The 18,627-nt window shown below is 33.5% G+C and overlaps 1 protein-coding gene across 1 annotated transcript in view; it reads right to left on the minus strand.

The window, feature by feature from the left end:
• LOC129216795 (macrophage mannose receptor 1-like) overlaps positions 1-18,627 on the minus strand; it is a 58,777-nt gene that overhangs the window by 37,421 nt on the left and 2,729 nt on the right. Inside the window, exons 2-5 of the mRNA XM_054851011.1 lie at positions 17,369-17,461; positions 13,158-13,280; positions 6,947-7,107; positions 1,233-1,329 (exon numbers count right to left, since the gene is read on the minus strand). Of these exons, the coding sequence (XP_054706986.1) occupies positions 1,233-1,329; positions 6,947-7,107; positions 13,158-13,280; positions 17,369-17,461 (474 nt within the window). The remainder of the gene's footprint in view (positions 1-1,232; positions 1,330-6,946; positions 7,108-13,157; positions 13,281-17,368; positions 17,462-18,627) is intronic.

Here is an 18,627-nt window from a genome sequence, read left to right on the forward strand (position 1 = left end):
ATAATGTGTCCTATATTTGTCCTATATTTTTTGCGGAAAATGTCCTATATGTGACAAGTCGGTCACTTCTACCCCGGATTCAAAATCAAGTCTCAGTAAAGTTAAATCACTAAACAATCGAGATTGCTTTGAAACAATTTCGAACGAAATAATCCATTCGCGATAGTTCGAATATCGAGCGACCGAAGAACTTTGGCTTTTGAAAGTTCGACTTTACCGCTAGTTTCTGTTCTCAACATTTTGGAAAAGAAAGCCTTCGAAATTTTCAGAATTATCTGGGTACTGTAAAAGCATTTATTTTCGCGAGGCTTCAGTTTTTGAGAGCCCGTGCTAATCATGAAGTTTAATGCTTCCTGAAATATTTCAACTGTAATATTCAATTTCATCAACTTTCGGCTCTGCTTATATAAAATTCGCGAAGTTTTCAGTCGGTGAAATCACCGATATCTTAATTTTTGGCAAACTTTGAATTTATTCACTAAAAGAAGTGTTGTTACGGTACCTAAGAAAATTAGATCGAATTAATTATTTTATACTGAAACAAATTTCCACAGAAACAAATTCGACTTGAAACATTTATGACAAAAACCAAATACCAAACTAAATGTATTTTTTTTTTTTTTTCAGAATGTGAATTTTAATGATATTCCAATAAATAGTATTGGATTTGTAAAAACATAAATTCTTAAGTTCTTGTAATGTTTCGTCTTCAGCAGAATTTTCTACTTCTTTCATGTTTTGTATAAACTCTTCTTGGCAAATCATTATTATCGTTTTATCAGAATTGTATAATGACAGAGTAGTTTCATTCTGCTATTCTAACTTAATTATTACAGCCGTTTCTTAAATTGCAGAAATCAGTCTCAAACAATATGTTTCATTGAAGAAGCGTTACATTTAAGCAATAGAACAAGAGAAACCATGATTGCTTTGCCGGTTGTTCTTTTTGCATTTGGAATCGAATGCGCTGAAATTACCAGAGGAGGTGAAAAAACATATTTTTACTTGCAAGTAGTTTTTCTGTTCTTTCATCAATCAGTTTTTGAATCAAACAAAATTGAGCTTAAAAAAAAAAAAAGTATCCAGATATGGAGACTAATTAACGTGAAATTTAATGCAAAGAGACCGCGACCTAATAAAAAAGTAGAGGTACAGTTATGTTTCGAGCTGTAGGACTTCGAGCTGTCGCTAATTGACTGTATATGTATAAATAAATACGTTTGATACAATACCTTTTTGACAAACGAAAGGAGCTTCCACTCCGCAGTGAATGTCGTTCCATTCCCCAATCTGTGGCGAAGCATACCACTGCATTTCTACGCAATCCTCCTAAATTGAAAATTCCCATACTTAAATCGAAGAAATTAAGGCATTGCATCAATTGGAAAACTTATTCGCAACCCCCACACTATTTTTTTAACATAGCTGCCGTCAACGAGGGCCGTGGTAGCCCGATCGGTAGAGTGTCGGATTCAGGGCCGGAGGGTCCTGAGTTCTAACCTCGATGGTCGAAGATCCACCGCCGTCATTAAAGGGAACTGGGCGACGTTAAATATGCTCGTGGTCCCAATGTCCTCCAAGTGAAACGATACCTCTAGGGGTGCTAGCACCAGGTAGCTATTAGCTCCTGGTCTAGTTCTAAATTCTCATTAACTGTTCGATCCGGTGATGGTGCTGCCATCTATCGGTATAAAAAATAATGGAGGCAAGGCACTTAGTATGCAGTCCTCGACATAAATACAGTTGTAGTCAGTTGTGAGTCGGAATCGAATCGAAGCTCCGTCATTTTCCAGGCATTTGTCATAGGGTAGTATGCAAGTTTTTGCATACCCTTTTTGTAGAATGTTGCTGCCTGTCAACAATTAGGTAACTTGATCTTCCAGCTTCTTCATCACCGCTGTTGTTTCGTTGACCACCAAGGAAAGACTTCAGATACCGAAACAAATGAAAGTCGCTAGAATCAAGGTCGGGGCTGTACGGAGAATGGCCAAAAGTCCCAACGACTCCAACCGTTGACTACATAGGTGGCAACATTCTACGAAGAGAGTATACAAAAACGTGTACCACGTTGTGACAAATAAGAGGGGGAATCACAAGATCTGTGTCGAAAAATAGTGTACGGGTGGTAGATTTTTGTGCAATAAATTTCTTTGCTGTACGTGTACTTGTTGAGCAATCACGAAATACTTACTGTCCCCACTTGACCAAACTTGATGTTTGCTCTGATTTTTCAGATTACCATGGCAATGGATGTTTTTGATATTTATTTAGAGAGTGAAATTTTCGTTGTCCTTGTAGCAATCATCTACGCTTTGATTTTATTCATTTTTTTTTCAAGACTTAACTCAAGCAGACTTCACATTGGAAATTTTTTTTTTATTGTTTAAAATTACGTTTTTTCAGGAAAAAACACCAATATAGATGATATTAAACTGTAAAACGTCATCTAAATGCAAAATTTCCAGATTTCTAATTACAATCATTTAAGATTCATAAGAAATAAACGTACACAACGTTAAACGCTGTAAATAATCTTTATAATAAATGTACTGGTGAATATTGGCCATAAAATCTTTTATCTTTATAAATAACTAGCATTCCCGTACTCGACATTGCTCGGGTAATGGAATTAGAAGAGGTTAACAGTGCTTGGTGCACCTAGTTTCGAAAATCCCCTATAATAATTACTTATTACCTATAACTTTTTCTAATTTGGGGAGGATCCCGGGGTCCCTGGACTCCTTATATCTATGCCCTTGTCCTTAACCGATCTTTAACTGTTACTAACGATCCTTTAAAAGTATTGATTATCTTTGCAAACACAGGCCATCCACATTTTATTGTTATACCTATGTTTAAGCAAGAACTTCTTTGCATACAACATTTTTAGTTTTTTTTTCTGGTGCTAAAATTATTAAGCTGCTTGATGAACTAACTTCGGAGCAAGCTACATAACATTGGCCGTGTGAAAAAAAGTCTTCTCTTAAATCGATCCCTGCTACTTTTAATGTCTGTCCTTGTGACTTATTAATGGTTATTGCAAAGCAAACTTTAACAGGAAACTGCACTCTTCTAAATTCAAAAGGATAGTCCGCCTGTGATGATGTTCTTAAAAACTTTGTTTCTAGTTTTGAAAAAACGAAAGCAAAAGACAGAAACATTATGATTTGACTTGAGAAAAGCCTCGAAGAATCACGTGAGAAACAAAAACAATATCAAATTTATAGTTCGCTACGACCAAAAGTTGAGATGAAGTACTGAATAATGATTTGAATGGAGGAAAGCCTTCGAAAATAAGGGATTTGAATTTCAATGACAGGTTTTAATTTCGCAGAAATTAAGGGGTTTTAATTAATTTCTCCCGAACTAATTGAGATTTCGAAAAATCCTTTCTTAGTGGTTACTTTCGTAATCATGTAGACATGTCTGCCAAATTTCAAGTCTGAAGCTTCAGCGGTTTCGGCTGTGCGTTGATATATATATATATATATATATATATATATATATATATATGTTATCTCAGGACATTGATTTTTATATATTAAGATAATCTTAATCATCTTTTTTTTTATGGATATGCCTCCCATGACCTATTCTTTAAAATCATCAGCCATAATACGATGGTAGCAAATTTCTTGGTCATCTCCATTCCACTCCCTTTGAAGAAACAGAAAACCCAACGAGTTGGGCCCCATCTTAATTTGCGTTTGCAAAAAACATAATTTGAATTCAAGACGTCAAAATTCAAATGAATGTTGGATGATGGATGTTATTTCTTTCTTTTTTTTTTTTTTTTTTTTGTTATTTCGTTTCAAAACGTAATTTGCTTTCCGAACGTCATGTATAATTGTACGACCCTAACTAAATTAATTGTCAAAGCTAGAACTAGCTTTATGCAACTCGAATATACAGGTAAAACTAGAATAGGGAAGTTGCAACCTATTAAATGTTCATATTTTGACTATTGGATATTGTTAATTGACCCTCAAAACTAAAAAATTCACTATCGCCGAATTTTAAAACACCGTGATTGATTTTTAATGAATTTTTAAAAATTCACGCGCAAAAGTGCGCGCTTCTGAAACGTCACGAGCTTACGTCACAGGGCACTAATGGGCAGCCTTCCGCGCAAGATCCCTTGTTTTCGCTGGGGACATTTTGAGCGCGCTGAAATTTTTATTTTTTAAAAATTCAATAATCCTTTTGAACACACTATGGAGGCCGGATTCGCTAAAGCACAATCTAAATAATCTTCCTCAAGTAACAGCAATGATGATATTCGAATATTTCCGAGAGGATGAGAGGTTTCATATTCCTGAAACGCGAGGAGTTAAATGCGAGGAGGAAGCCTTACGTTTCGTCTTCGTAGCCAACTGTACGTCCTTCGGCTTTTCACGCTGCGGAAGAGCGCATGACGTCACTTCCTGTGCCATCTGACATCACAATCGCTTGCACTTTAAAAATTAATTAAAAAAAAAAACTACTTATTGTATCGCAAAAATCTTTTCACCTATGATGTTTATACATGTTACTCTATCATATAAAAATAAAATTGAAAAATCGAAAACTTCCCTATTGTGATTTCACTGGCTATTTTTATCGGGGGAGTAACTTGTATTGGGAAACCTCGGGTCAGTTTAATTTTTTTTCTTGGGGTAAAAAGTGCTGCAGTAGCGTAAGTATACTAAAATGAGTTCCAAATGATGCAGTGTTATAAGAAACTCCACTGAAATATGTTCCGAATTTGCTCCGTTATTGAAAAAGTGTACCGAGTGCGTTCTGTTCAGGATATTTAATTAATTGATAGAGATCGGAAGCACATTTGAGTACAAAGTATACACTTTACTTTATAAGTACCATGAATTTTGCGGTAGAATGTGGAACTGTTTTTTGTATTTAAAACTATTAAATAGTGATATGCATGGTAACGGTGACTAACATGCTTTGTGAAAAATGGCTCCGTAATTTTTTTGCCCAATTGGATGGATCGTGTGTTTCTGTGTGTTTCGTTAGAGATGGAAAGCTACAACTATTTTCCCAAATTTCACTAATTTGTTATTAAAATCATTTTTTTTTTTTTTTTTTTTTTTGGATAATTTAGTACATTATCACATTTACGGCTACAATGGAGTACAAAAACAATTTTCTTTAATTTTGCAGATACAGTTCTAAAATTTTTATGAGTTATAGATCCTTATAAGGAGAAGTAATATGTGAAGTTTTGTTGAAAAATTGTGAGTTATTTTTAAAATACAGTGGATGCTGTATTTTTTAACCGTAAATATTTGAACAACAAAAAACACTCCTTGCGGACCAATTTTATTTTTATCTCAATTTTTTTTTCTAGATGCATATTTCATATTTAGAAAAAACTTGGGGAGTAAAATTTCATTAACCACATTATTTTATTTAAAATGTGTCAAAAACTGAGTTTTTGTTAAAATTTTGAATTTTTTTGAAAAAATGTTGATAAAAATTAGGATTTAAGCTTGATTTAAAAAAAAAAGAAATGAACATTTTGAACATTTTCTAACTAGTTTTCTTTTTTTTTTTTTTTTTTTTTTTGTATCTCGTGATCAGTCTGAAAAAAACTCTAAGTAATTAAACAAATCCTATTGCGCAAGGAGCATTTGAAAGACACACGTGAATTGAAATTTTACGATTTTGAGATATTTGCATTTAATCTTCCCGTTCGCCACCTGCGGTGGCAATGGTGGCATCGAGCAACCGCAGGTGGTTAACTGGGATTGGCGAGTACAGCGAGCAGGAAGTGGATACCCCAAGTGAATAAATTAACATTTGAAATGAGAATATTAAACTATCTTCAAGTTAAATGTTCTAGAATGTTTAGTAAAACAACTGCAAATTAATTACGTGAGCTCACAAAAACACCTTCCTTCCGACAATAACTATTCCCTTACTATAAATTAACAATGATATTAGCTATGTGATGGTACCAGTAGCGGGATTTTAATTCTTTTCTATTTAGAGATGTTCAAGTGAGCGGGATTTACACACTGAGTATTATTACCCTATCTCTACATAGTATAAAATGAAGTCCCCAAAAAGCGTCTGTGTGTTTGAACTCGCAAAACTCGAAAACTACCCGGCCGATTGCGCTGAAATTTTCAGTTTGTTCCTTTAAGTTCCGAAAAGATTTGCAGACCAGTTCGAATAAAATTCGATGAATAGTTCTTTTTTAATTCCAATTTACGTCCAATTTTCACATAAATTCTGAAATATGGGGGTGAAAAATGACTTGCACATATTAATATTACATATTGTTAGAAAGGGTACGATTTTCCGCGTTCTACGCAATTAGTTTCAATGCTCTAAATTTATTAAGGCAGGAGTTATTTGCTTTTTTAGCTCGAATTTTTTTAGGCTTAGCTGAAATTTAGGCAATACTTTTTTCTTTAAATATATCAATGAAAAGTGAAGGAATTGTCCCACGGCTTTCTTTTTGAAGCCATTGGAAAAAGCGACCTTTTTTACTCCAGATCTAACTCGGCCTATGGTCGAAAAAATAATCTTTTATCTCGATAGGAAAAAAAGTTACAAGCCTTTTTAAATCAAGTTTAAGAAATCTCGATTCCATTCAAATTGTGAACCATTTTCTTTCGCATTTTAATTCCTTAAACTTATTTTATTTTGTGTTTCCATGGTTACGCATTTTAAGTCCATCTTTCTGGATTTAATTTCTTAAAAGTATTTTAATATCTGTCGTCATTGTTTCTAATTGAAATCATGATATTTTTTATTTATTTATTTTTTACGCCTGATTGTTGAATATACGTCACTTGACACAAATTTTATTTTCAAGGTAGTCCTGGCAAAGCCGGGTAACGCAGCTAGTTTTAATCTAATTTAAAATTAAAATCCAACCGTGGAGATGCACCTGCTATATGTTCAATGAAGTAGAGATGAATTTAAAGAGTAATCTTACATCATTTCCGTGTTTATCATGCGATGGTTCGTCTCGTGCCCAGTTCGTGTAATTGACTGGACTGCCGTCTTCCCAGTAGAATTTGCCCTCGGAACGGATGTCGGACAGACCAATCCAGGCACCTCTCTCGGCTTTCAGAATGAGAAACACACTCACAAAATCTGAGAAAGAAAGAAAAAACAAAATTAATTTGAATTTTTGATATCTTAAATTCAAATGAAGTATTTCGCAATCACGAGTGCGTGTATGTAGGCGTGTGTGTTTGTGTGTGGGGGGTATGTATGTTTGTGTGTAGGGGGTATGTGTATGTGTGTGTGTGTGCTGGCATAAGTGTGTGGGTAGTTGTGTGTATGAATGTGTGTGTAGGCATATGTGTTTGTGTCTGTGTGCAGGCATGAATGTGCGGGTAGTTGTGTGTATGTGTGGGTGTCTGTATGTATGCGTGTGTGTATGTGTTTGTGTATGTGTGTTTGTGTACGTGTGGGTGTCTGTATGTATGCGTGTGTGTAAGTGTTTATGTGTGTGTATGTGTTTGTGTGTGTATGTGTGTATGTGTTTGTGTGTGTGTGTATGTGTGCGTGTGTGTGTTTGTGTAGTTGTGTATGTATGCGCGTGTGTGTGGGACATGGACGCAACCTGGAGACGGTTTTCGCTATAGGAGCAGCATCGTGAGGAGCCGGTCGACGGTGATGATGCGGAGGGTGGCGAGGGAAAATAAAATGATAGGACGCCAAAAAAAGTCAAGTGAGAACAATAAGCAATCGTGATTGCTCAAAAAAAAAAGTCTTTTTTACTTAATCATTGAATGTTTCACATCGCGATTCACTAGTTCAGCGAAAGGGGGTTATTTTCTTTGCAATGACACAGCACTGGCGGAGAAAACACTTTTACGGTAATTATTTATTTTTATTAAAAATTGTCATACCAATGTTTAAACAGAATACAAATTTAAGTTTAGTAGATCCTCCTTTATCTGGACTAACTGTGTCTTAAGGCAAGACGGAGAATGGAAAAAGATAGATAATGTGGGTGATACGGATAACTAGCTAAACATATACTTAAATAAGCAGACGTACGTCTTATAACAAAAGAAAGAAAGAAAACTTTCAAAAGAAGGACAACCTGTCATTCTTCTGAAAGGGCGATAAGTTCTAATCTCCTCTTCTGCACGGCCCGTTAAAATTTTTCGTTATAATATCTCTTTGAGTTTGGTAGCAAGTGTTTCAAATTTTTTGCAGTGGAATAATTTTTTAATGGAGATTATTTCCTGAAACAAAAGTTAGGGGACCTAGGGTCCGCATAAGAAGTTAGATTTCGAATTTTTTTACTATTTTTCGTTTTTGCTTCAAACTTTCAATATCTTAACTCTACAACTTATTTTGACCAGTTTTTCAATAGGAAGTATCCATCTGGAACTAACGGTTGCAAAATTAGAGATCTTGCAGTTAAAATGGAGACACACTGTATATAAAAATTTTCAAGTAGGTAGAATACCTAAAAGTTAGTGCTGGGCGATGTAGGAATTTCTACATTGTGATGTATTGCCAACCTTACATCGCGATGTAATTTTTTTTTATTTTTTAAATTGAACTTGCTTGTTTAAGTTTTACAAAATATATACAACTGATAAAAATTATATAACAGATACGAAATAACAGATTTCAGCACCAGAAAGAAATTCATGATGTTATAAAGCAGTGCTAAAAGCTCAAGTTAGTGAAAAATATGGAAGACATGTTTTGAGATTGCAACTGAACTTGTTTATTCAATTTCAAAAAGATGTAAGTTAATGGATGCGAAATCATGCATTCCATTCAAAAATTCACATATCCTTGCATTTAGTCAAAATTAAATCCCACCAAAAACATTCTGTAAAAAACTAGCCAAGTCTCGATGGAGCTGCTTGTTTATCTCTAAAAAGTAATGAAATCTAGACAAAGTCATGACAAGTCTAAGGTTCCTTACTGCGATTTCTTTATTATTATAGTTAATAGTTGTGTGACTTGGCCGTTAAACATTCTTTATACGTTCGTGGGTACAAGTCAATTTTGTTTACACGTTTTCCAAGTGGCAATTTTCCACCGTCAATGGGTAGCGGTTCTGGCGACAGATTGGTGCAATGGTGTCATGGAGCACCTGGTTTTGTACCCTTTAACGGCCAAGTCACACAACATTAACTATAATAATAAAGAAATCGCAGCAAGGAACCTTAGACTTGTCATGACTTTGTCTAGATTTCATTACTTTTTAGAGATAAACAAGCAGCTCCATCGAGACTTGGCTAGTTTTTTACAGAATGTTTTTGGTGGGATTTCACTTCTTTTTGTAGAGACATTTAATTTGTGTAATGTTCGAGTAGACTAAAGTTATGCTAGATTAAATTAGAAGATGTGTCCCACTACGCTGGACTTTTGCAGTGACAGTCGATTTTTTGATGTACCAATAGTATAACGGGGCATTACCATATCTCTAATACAGCTGAGGGTTCTTCATTAAATACTTCAGACTTTCAATTTTTCACATCAAATGAAGCGGTCCACCAAGTTGAATATTTTTTGTAAAGGCTGAATATCGATCTCTAATTGTTTGGTTGGGCTCTTATGTTTTCTAATCAGGGTCACTCCAGATCTTCGATTAGCCTAGTTTTTATAGTTTTCCCTTTATGTAGTCATCAAACCCTAACTCTGTACCAAATTTCACCTCTCTGAGTTTATGGGAAGTACTAGTTCTATTTTGATGATCATGAGTGAGTGAGTGAGTTAGTGAGTGAGTGTCATAAATGCGAAACTTTGCTTTCGCTTAACTTTGGAACTGAATGACCTACAGACTTGAAATTTCGGATTTTAAGTATGTGATTATAGTTTACTGGATGGCGAAAATTTCTGCGTTCTAGTCTCATCAGAAGGTTCTCAAATAAGAGCCTGAAAATGCGGCGAAATGGTTCCAGTAAAGGATGGTACGGCAGTGTTTGCTTCGCGCTCGACTTGGCGGGGGGGGGGGCACTGCTGTGCCCCCAGATTATTTCCAGAACGGCGAGTCCTGTAGAGTTTAAACTTATTTTATTCCATTTTGCACACTAAAAGCAATAATGCGTATGGAAATGACCATTGGAACGCTTTTTTAAGTTTTTCTTTCTTACAGGGTTGGCAAAAACCCGGGTTTTTTTTTAAAAAGCCCATGGACCCAGGGTTTTTTTAAATAAAACCCAAAAAACCCCAACTAAAGCTGGGTTTTTTTAAAAGAAATGTGGATTTTTTTTGTCTTTTTTTAGGGAAAATGTGGGGTGCTTGTAGCATATTGTAGCATAAGTATATGGACAAAGCACAAAAATTGTCTTGGGGGTAAAAAAAGCTGGAAAATTCAGCGTTTTCTGAAGAAAAGTGAAAAAGACAACGGAACCCAAGAATGGTGAAGTTTCAGATTTTTTGGTTTCCATGATTACCAACAGTTAGGGCAAAGTTACTTCTCGAGTGATAAAATCTATTGTTCGTTTCTTCGTTTTTAATTACTACATTTTTTTCTGCATTTTACTTTATTGTATTTCATTTAGTCACGCAAAACTACTATAGAACCTCAAGTAGTTTAAATCCCTTTTTACTGAACTCCAGCTTAATCAAGACATTTCTTTGAATTTTATGTTGCCTGTTTTTCTATTTCTGTGTACATAGTAAGAAATATTAAACTTTATCGTAAGATAATGAAAATACTGTACATCCTATTCTGTTTTCTGTCCGACCGTTTGTAAAACCTGTTAATTTCTAAAAAATATACCTTGTTTATTCGAGATTTGTGACATGTTGGTTTGCAGAAAATAATTCACATGAAAGTCTTTTAGCTAGAGTAGTTTCCTCTGTACAATCTACAAATATTGGGAAAATCAGACGTGACATGACTTAGTCAAGATAATTTGAGTTATTTATTGACCAGTTAAAGAAAAAAGTTAAATACAGTGGCTCCCAAAAGTCTTCGTACACCTACGACTTTCAACGAAATAGGCCCCAATCAATTGGTTAGAATTAATATTTCGGAATAGGTATTTAATTATAAGATCTATGATCAATTTTTAACAAAACTACATGAAAAGTTTTTAAAAAATATTAAAACTTAATTTTTTAAAAATCAAAAACCAAAAAGTGCCGGAAATTTTATCTCACAAAAGTCTTCGTACACTTTATAAAATGTCTATATATTATTGAATAATCTAACTTTTGATTAAGTTATTAATTAGTAGAATATCATACAGTATTCATAACACCTTTTAAACGTCTGGGAATAGATTTCATTCTTTTTCTTTCTTTCTTTTTTTTTTTTTTGCGTAATTTCTGAGTAAGTGTTCTACTACACTTCTAGTCTTACTGTTTCTAGCTCTATTTTCGTTTTAAAGCCCTATTTTCGTAATCTAGCCTCCAGATATCTCTAAATACGTTACATTAAGTTACAATCTAGAGATTGAGGCGGTATTTTCTAAACTTTTGGACAATTTTCGAGGCTCTAGACGCAAACGTTGAAAACCGTGTGCTTCTTATCGTTATCTTGATAAAAAACAAAGTTGTTTCCAATAACCAAATTTTTGGCTAAGAGTTCAAAATTGATTTTTAAAACATTTAAAGGGACAGCATGATTCATTATTCCATCAAAAAATTACAAACTACCAAGTCCTGATGCTGATATGCACCCTCACACTAAAACATCTCCACCGTCCTGATTAACTGATCCAAATAAGTTCTTAAGATTAAATGCCTAATTTTTTCTTCTACTTACAGTTATACAACAATTAAACCGAAAATGTTGAATTAATTTTTATCTAAGTAAGACGTGATTCTAAAACGTTTTTAGCTTATTTATAATTAATTTTGCGACGAAAAGCGTAAGCTTTCTGTTTTTCGCACGATTAAGAAAATTTCTGCGGGAAGAGGTCCCATTTAAGCCAGCTAATCAGAGAACTTTGCGAACAATTTTAGGTGAAAATTAAATGTAATATGTTTCATTTAACTCTGCAGAAACGTTTACACCACTCAAATGTGTATTTTTCATAAATTTTTTAACTTTAAATCTCCAATCACGTTTTGTCAACTTTGCCGGTTGACCTTTTCTTACCTTGTTTTCGGTCCGATTCCTTTCTTTAAAGCATTTTATCAAGCACTTTACTATACAAACAAATAAATTAACTAGTTTAGAGGCATTTCAAACCAATTTACCACTACTGTGGGGAAAAAAATTCAAATTTTGAATGGTGTTTGCGGTTTTTTACGAATACCAGCCATTTTACACTAATAAGCACAATATTAAGGAATAAATAAACAAAAAATTAAAGCCAAATGACTTAAAAGGGTCAACACAATGCAAAACTATTAATAAAACGGCATATGATAATTTTAATCATGAATTTATTCGAAAATATTTGAGTGTACGATGACTTTTGTGGCGTATTATTTCTCTGTATCTTCGTTTTCTGACCAATTTCAAAAAGAAGATCCGTCAATATTTTGAAAAAACCAATAGGTTGTATTTAAAATGATATAGGAATGATGTGAAAAAATATTGGACTTCATATTCGAACTCAGTTTCGAGTTATTTTGGTTTTACTAAAAAATTTCAAAGTGTACAAACACTTTTGGGAGCCACTGTATATTTATTTAAAATCTTTGAAGCATTTTGTTAATGACGTTAAGAGTTAAGAAATACTATTTAAGTTCAAAATTCATTTTTTATGTCCATTGTCTGTGGTAAGAACAAATAAAAAAGAAGTTTAAATTGTGAAAGTATTTAAATTAATTAATTTTTTAAAAAACGTCTACAAAAATTTAAAAAAACCCAAAAGTGGGCTAAATAATGTTTTTTTTAAATGGGTTTTTTCAAAAAAACCCATTGGGTCCAACCCAGTTGGGTCCAATCCGGCCAACCCTGCTTTCTTATTCTTTCAGTTCACTACGGCTACTACGATCGTCGTTCCGTACAAAGCATATTTTTAAGAAATGCAATTTCTTGTAGGAATACATTAGGATGAAGAGGTTGAACTATTTTAAATTGCAGCAAACGTTGAAGAATATAATGTTAGAATTTTCAGAAGGCATATTTATAGTAGCATAATTTACTTTGACTAATAAAAGAGACTTATAAGTAAATACTTTACAAAAGAGGTTAAAGTATGATATGTTGGATATAAGAATCTATTTCTTATGATTTGAATAAAGAAAAATTTAAGACGTACCTAGTATTTCCTTGCTAGTGATTGCCGCCAGGGTTCCGCCGACGTCGTTACAATGTTTTAGTCCATTTCCATAATGGAGGCTTAGAATCTTCTTGTTGCCTCCTAGCTTATAGCATTTGTTACCTATCAAAGAACAACTTTACAACGTTTAGTAAGGTAAGTGTGCGAATTAGGGCAAATCTCATGTTCATGAATTAGCATACCACTTATTACTCATTCAGTGTGCTTTAAGTTTTTCATATTCATCACAAAACTCATAAAAATTAAGAAAAAAAAATCCATGTGAAAATTTGTTTCAATTATATTTTTCATCAGTTTTGACAAATAAATGCGATTTGGTCTTATTAGGAGCACGGATCCTCAATAAAACTAACTCTAAAAGTGTCAAAATAAAAACAAATTGAAAAATTCTTTATTTTTGTAATAAAAACATGTTAAAACGCACTTGATAAATACAAAAAATCATCAAAAATTCCATATTCATTTCAAAGGAAAATAGAAAGATCAATCGTCACATTCGGGGCTCTGGTTAGTCGTTATTTCTGTTTTTTTGGTCACTCCTGTACAAAGTTTGAGCACATATGTGCAGCATATGCAGCGCCGAATCATGTACTCCATCCAACCCTTCGGTGCCTTAATAAGGACACCGGAGTTCTAATGAGGACAATAATGGCCTTTTTGGGCTCAGTAAATTTTTTAATTCCTTTTACAAAAAAGGAAGTATTGTATTCGAGAGAAAAAAATTTCACTCAAAACTCGATCTTAATTTCCATTTTGCTCACCGCCGAATGAATGTTGAGTTTTTTTTTTCTACCCGACCACACGTGCATATATACCTAAGAACGTATAGACGCCCAAAATATCCATTTTAACGTTTCCCGAGTTAATTACAACAAGTTTTCTCGTGACGTCTGTATGTATGTGCGTATGTATGTCGCATAACTCAAGAACGGTATGTTCTAGAAAGTTGAAATTTGGTACGTAGACTCCTAGTGGGATCTAGTTGTGCACCTCCCCTTTGGTTGCATTCAGGTGTTAAAGAAAATGCTAAGGTAACTATCTAAAAACATAAATTAACTTTATTTGGATTCTACACACGAAAAGGGCTTCCAAATTGCCCTTGCTATTCGAACTGCCACGAGACGACCACCATCAACAAAAATCAAGCTATCGAATGCCACGAATCCACGATACATTAACAGAAAGACAGCTAACTAAATTGAACCGGCAGGTGCGAAATTTGCATATCGAAAAGCGCCCTCTTGCGCACAGGTATACTTTAGGATTTTATGGAGATTTTCCACAGCTGTTTCTAAAGGGGTCTATTGCACCTTTTGACAGGGAAATCATTGTTAATTTCGATGCAAACTCAAGTGGTGTTATAATTTGGCGGACACTTTGCAATATATCGCCAAGCTTTTGTCGCCAAGTTTTGTCGCCAACTTGGTGAAAAATTTGGCGATTTTTTTTCTTAAATCTGGTTTTTATTTGGCCACTGTTGGTGATATTTAGAGAGGTAACTATTGAATCACGCTAAAATTGCAATAATGGAGAAATAACATTAAACTGGTGTAAAAGGAAGTCATGTGATGCACAGATCCGCTCGTTTTTAATGTTTTCAAATCACAGGAAAAATGACGGTACACTGGTTTGTGGTTCATAGAATTGATGTATTTTCAACCAACTCCAAAAAGAATGAAGGTATCAATTCATCTTTCTTAATAATGAAGCTGAAAGTCTCTGTCTCTGGATGTCGGGATGCCTGGATGTCTAGCGCATAGTGCCTAGACCGTTCGACCGATTTACATGAAATTTGGCACAGAATTAGTACGTAGCATAGGGGTGAGCACCTAGAAGCGAATTTTCGAAAATTGGATTTTGTTCTTTTTCTATTCCAATTTTAAGAGCATTTTACCAAGCAAATTATCTTAACGTGGACGAGTAAATTACCAAATTATCATACCGCGGAACCGTATCATGGGCGAGCAAATGAATCTAGGAAATTGGCGAGAAATTCATCATCCATTATTTGTGAACATACCGGCGAATCAAATGATCTTATAATTTTCTACTACGGGCAAAGCCGTGCAGGTACCGCTAGGCTAGTATAAATGTTTCTTTTTTGTTTGTCAGTTCATAACGCTGCACTGGGTGAACCGTTTTAGGTGAATCCTTTTTTTTTTGTATTTGGGGGGGGGGGGGAATTGGGATAATCTAGGTTAAGTCTCATACCTTCGTTTCACCATAATTATTCTTTAAAAAATGGTTATGAGTAAAAAACAATAAATTGAATGTAATTTCCCTGTTAAATTATTAGGTGTGAAACTCTAGATGATTAGGTGTTAAATGATTAGGTAGAAAAATTGGTTTTGTTTTAACAGTTATAGTAATTAGAATGAGAGTTCTGAATGAAAGTTTCTTTAAAATTCTCAACCATAAAATTCATTTACGTTATTTGTTTTAGTTGCAGTTTTGTTTGAAAAAAAAAATTTGAAAACAAAATAAGGAAAAAAAAAAGACTTAAAATCTGCAGCTGGAAATTGCTTTAAAAGTAAAAAATAATTTTGTTCTTTGAAGACCATCGATACTAATTAAACATGATTTTTGAACTATTCTCAAAAGTGATAAGTAAAATGATGTGCAATCATAATTTGCTTATATTTTTATGTTCAGATGTGTTATCAATGTAATGCATGTGAATACTATTGAAGAACTAATGTCCAGTAATATACAGGGTAATTATGAGTAAAGTTCCACTTTTAAAACGCTGTAAAAATAAAACCACTGGTCAGAATGACGTCAAACTTCAACGGAATATTATCGAAGAAGGGGGGAACTTGATGGCAGAAGAATAAAAAAATAGTTTAAAAGACTAAAAAAAACACGCTTTTGTAGCAAAATGAACTAAAAAGTGAAAAATAATCTTTGGATGATAATAGTTGATAAATCACTTAATTTTAATGTAATACAAAAAAGCGTGGGGTGCTGTCTATTTACATTTTTGCTTGGACAGCAACTGGAAGAAATTAAAGACAACTGATAAGAAGCCCCCCACGCTTTTTTGTATTACATTAAAATTAAGTGATTGGTCAACTACTATCATCCAAAGATTATTTTTCACTTTTTAGTTCATTTTGCTACAAAAGCGTGATTTTTTAGTTTTTTAAACTATTATTTTATTTTTCTGTTTTTTGGTCTTATGTTGGAGAATTTTCAGGCGACGAAATTATTTATAAAACTAGTGCGAGGTAATATCTTAAAGTTAAGACAAGGACACCCCGATGGGAAGCTACTGTGAGAAATCGATGTATGTTTGCGGAAATCATATTTATATTACTTTGAAAATTTGAGATGCATTTGAATAAAAGTTTTGTTCAACAATGGTCTGATCTGCAATGAATTTCCAATTGAAGGCTCACCTAAATTTTGGCATGAAATTATTTAAAAACAATTATATTTCATGTTCTAATTACCTTGGAACATTGGAACAAATTTTGTCTGATGCAGAAAAATTAGAGGTTTTTGTAGATATTTTTAAATAATTTTTGCGAGCATTTTTTAATGTATTTTTAAAAAAATTTCCTATTTCACATTGTTGGATTTATGCCAAGATATTGATTAAAATTGGAGGAAACTAACAATTAAGAGTTAATTAATTAATTTGATTATAGAATATTGCATTGTCATCGGGTCTGAAGTCGCGTGCCAAATTTCAAAAGAATCCGATCGCAGGAAGTGGGCGAAATTTGAGCTGTAAGATTCCATTACAAGATACATACATACATACATACATACAGGTGAAGCTAATAAAAGCGTGATAAAAATAAATAGTTGGAATTTTTAGCAATAGATGGCGCTGTAAGCATCATAATTTAATAGTGGACGACTATAAATAACAAATAAATCATAAAGTATTAACTAAGGTGTAAACTATACGTGAAAACACCGTACTACGCAGCGTGCACGAGGGTATTGGTGTGATACTGTTAGTTAAGTAAACCCATCCAACACGGAAAGGTCATATCACATCGGATGGGAAAAATCGATTTTTAATTCTCCTGAGGCCGAAAACCGAATAAAAAGCATTAGTAAAAATCAAATCGGTCTATAATTTTCGTGAGACTGGCGCAAAAGATGCTCAATATAATGTACCCCGTAATGTAACACTACTAAGTTATTTCGCAAAATATAAACGGAAACATTTGACTTACCAAAAGAATACCACCCTCTATCACAGGACATGATTTTCTCAAAAATGTTTTCTGGTTTAGGCCGTATTCCATTTTTCAAGGTAGCAATTGAACCTGAAAACAGCAATGAATGATAGATATAGTCTTAAAGTTCATATGCAACACCATTTATATACTCTTTCCACATCCTAAGAAAGGGTTAGGTAAGAAGAAAACGCATTAAGTAGCATTTTTGAAAGAAAAAAAGTGTTTCTGTCTAGTGGTTGTATGCCTTACGTTTAAGGATAAGTATAACTAAACTCTTTTAAATAAACATTTGCAAAGGAGAAACTAATTATAAATTAAATATAGCTATATTTAACTCAAAGTGGGAAACCAAAAATCAATAAAATGATGGTTGAAAATTGAAATATTTATTCACACTTTTCATTTTAATTTATTCTATTATTTTTTAACGATATTTAAAAGCAGTAGTTTCAGCATCTTTACTTGTTCTTCTTTGTTTATTTATTTCATATGTGCGAAAGTAAAATGGAATTTGCTTTTACCAAGCTTATATTAAGTTAGTTTTTTCGCTCTGAATTATTGTAAAAAAAAATTTTTTTTGCCTCCTACTTTTACTGCCATTCATTTTGTATTGTTTTTTTTCCATGTGTGCAAAAAGTAAGGTAAACACACCAGTAGTGGTCAGTGCTTCAGCAGTAGCTACTTCAAAGTTTATATTTGTAAAAAATAGGATTCCAGGTTTCCCAATGGATTTAAAAATGCATCAAACGTGCAGGAGGGTATTACCTCCTGTACGTTTGTATCCACTGGGAAACCTGGAATCCTATTTTTTAACCGACTTCAAAAAGGAAACGGTTATCAGTTCATACCGTATGTATGTTTTTTTTTGTTTGTCCACTCACAGCGTCTCACCCAGCGGACCGATTTTGATGATTCTTTTTTTAATGGATAGGGGATGGCTCAACTTAGGTCCCATTACTTTGTTTGGCCATATTTCTTCTTTAGAAAAAAAGTTATGGGCAAAGAACAATACATTTCATGCAATTTCCCCATTAAATCTTAATATATAAAAATCAATGTCCTGAGATTATATATATATATATATATATATATATATATATATATATATATATATATATATATATATATATATATCAACGCACAGCCGAAACCGCTGAAGCTTTAGACTTGAAATTTGGCAGGCATGTCCGCATGATTACAAAAGTAACCACTAAGAAAGGATTTTTCGAAATCTCAATTACTTCAGGAGAAAT

The sequence above is a fragment of the Uloborus diversus genome, chromosome 2 (assembly GCF_026930045.1).
Source record: "Uloborus diversus isolate 005 chromosome 2, Udiv.v.3.1, whole genome shotgun sequence".
Taxonomy (NCBI): Eukaryota; Metazoa; Arthropoda; class Arachnida; order Araneae; family Uloboridae; genus Uloborus; species Uloborus diversus.